The sequence below is a fragment of the Monosiga brevicollis genome, genomic scaffold (assembly GCF_000002865.3).
Source record: "Monosiga brevicollis MX1 MONBRscaffold_198 genomic scaffold, whole genome shotgun sequence".
Taxonomy (NCBI): Eukaryota; class Choanoflagellata; order Craspedida; family Salpingoecidae; genus Monosiga; species Monosiga brevicollis.
The window spans coordinates 2,472-3,392 of NW_001865172.1; the positions used below are offsets into that span (position 1 = coordinate 2,472).

The window sequence follows — 921 nt, forward strand, 5'->3', positions numbered from 1 at the left end:
GGCCCGCCGCAGTGCACTCGCTCACTGCCATCAGCTCGTACTCCCCGTCCAGAACACCATCGGTATTCCATTCAAGGGTGCTATAACCGTAGTCCGACTCGCCGTACATAAAGTTGAGAATGTCCCCGCTGGCGTTGCGGGCGTACGCCCAGTCCACGTCACCCACACGACGGTACATGAGATGCACGCCCTCCAGGCGGCCATTGTCTTCCCAGCGGCGAGAGGATGTCTCAGGGTTGGCCAGGGTAACGCGGAAGATCTCGGCATTCTCCTCAATGTTGACAAGGAACGAGCGCTCGCGACTCATGGTGCCAGTCCAGTCAACCTGGGAGCAGGGCTGGAGAAACTCAACGGAGAGCGTCACTTCCGAGGACTGCAGCTCAGCCAAGGCAGCATCGTCGCCACCCACAAACTCAATGCTCTCGCAGCGCGACCGGTAGCCCAGAATCACGTTGAAGGTGTAGCGGCTCATGTCATAGCGTTTCACGGCAATCACTTGCTCGTACTGCGACTCACCGGGCATTTGCTCAAACACAATGGGCTGAACGAGACGATGGCCATCTGCCGTGACGGACACACCCGTCTCGTCACGAATATACCTACATTACCGAACACAGGAGACGAGGTGACGGGCACGCTTTGTCGGAAACTGTTGCGGACGCGGTCAAACAACAACAACAACAACAACAACAACAACAACAACAACAACAGCAACAACAGCAACAACAACAACAACAATCATCATTCTTCAGCACTCAAAGGCGTAAACAGAACACTCACAGCTCATAAGAGGCAGAGCCAATGGCATCGTTGAGCAACAGGACGGTGAAATAGGCTTCGGCATCCGGGAAACCTCCCCAGCCGGCGTGCGCGTCACAAGCAATCGTGGCTAAAGGGGAAATGAAAAGACAAACAACGTGA

At 55.3% G+C, this 921-nt stretch overlaps 1 protein-coding gene across 1 annotated transcript in view; it reads right to left on the reverse strand.

The window, feature by feature from the left end:
• The window catches only part of MONBRDRAFT_39396 (uncharacterized protein), a 2,319-nt gene extending 1,430 nt beyond the window's left edge, over positions 1–889 (reverse strand). The window contains exons 1-2 of the mRNA XM_001751087.1: positions 781–889; positions 26–599 (exon numbers count right to left, since the gene is read on the reverse strand). Of these exons, the coding sequence (XP_001751139.1) occupies positions 26–523 (498 nt within the window). The 5' untranslated portion in view covers positions 524–599; positions 781–889. The remainder of the gene's footprint in view (positions 1–25; positions 600–780) is intronic.
• Between the last annotated feature and the right edge of the window lie 32 nt (positions 890–921).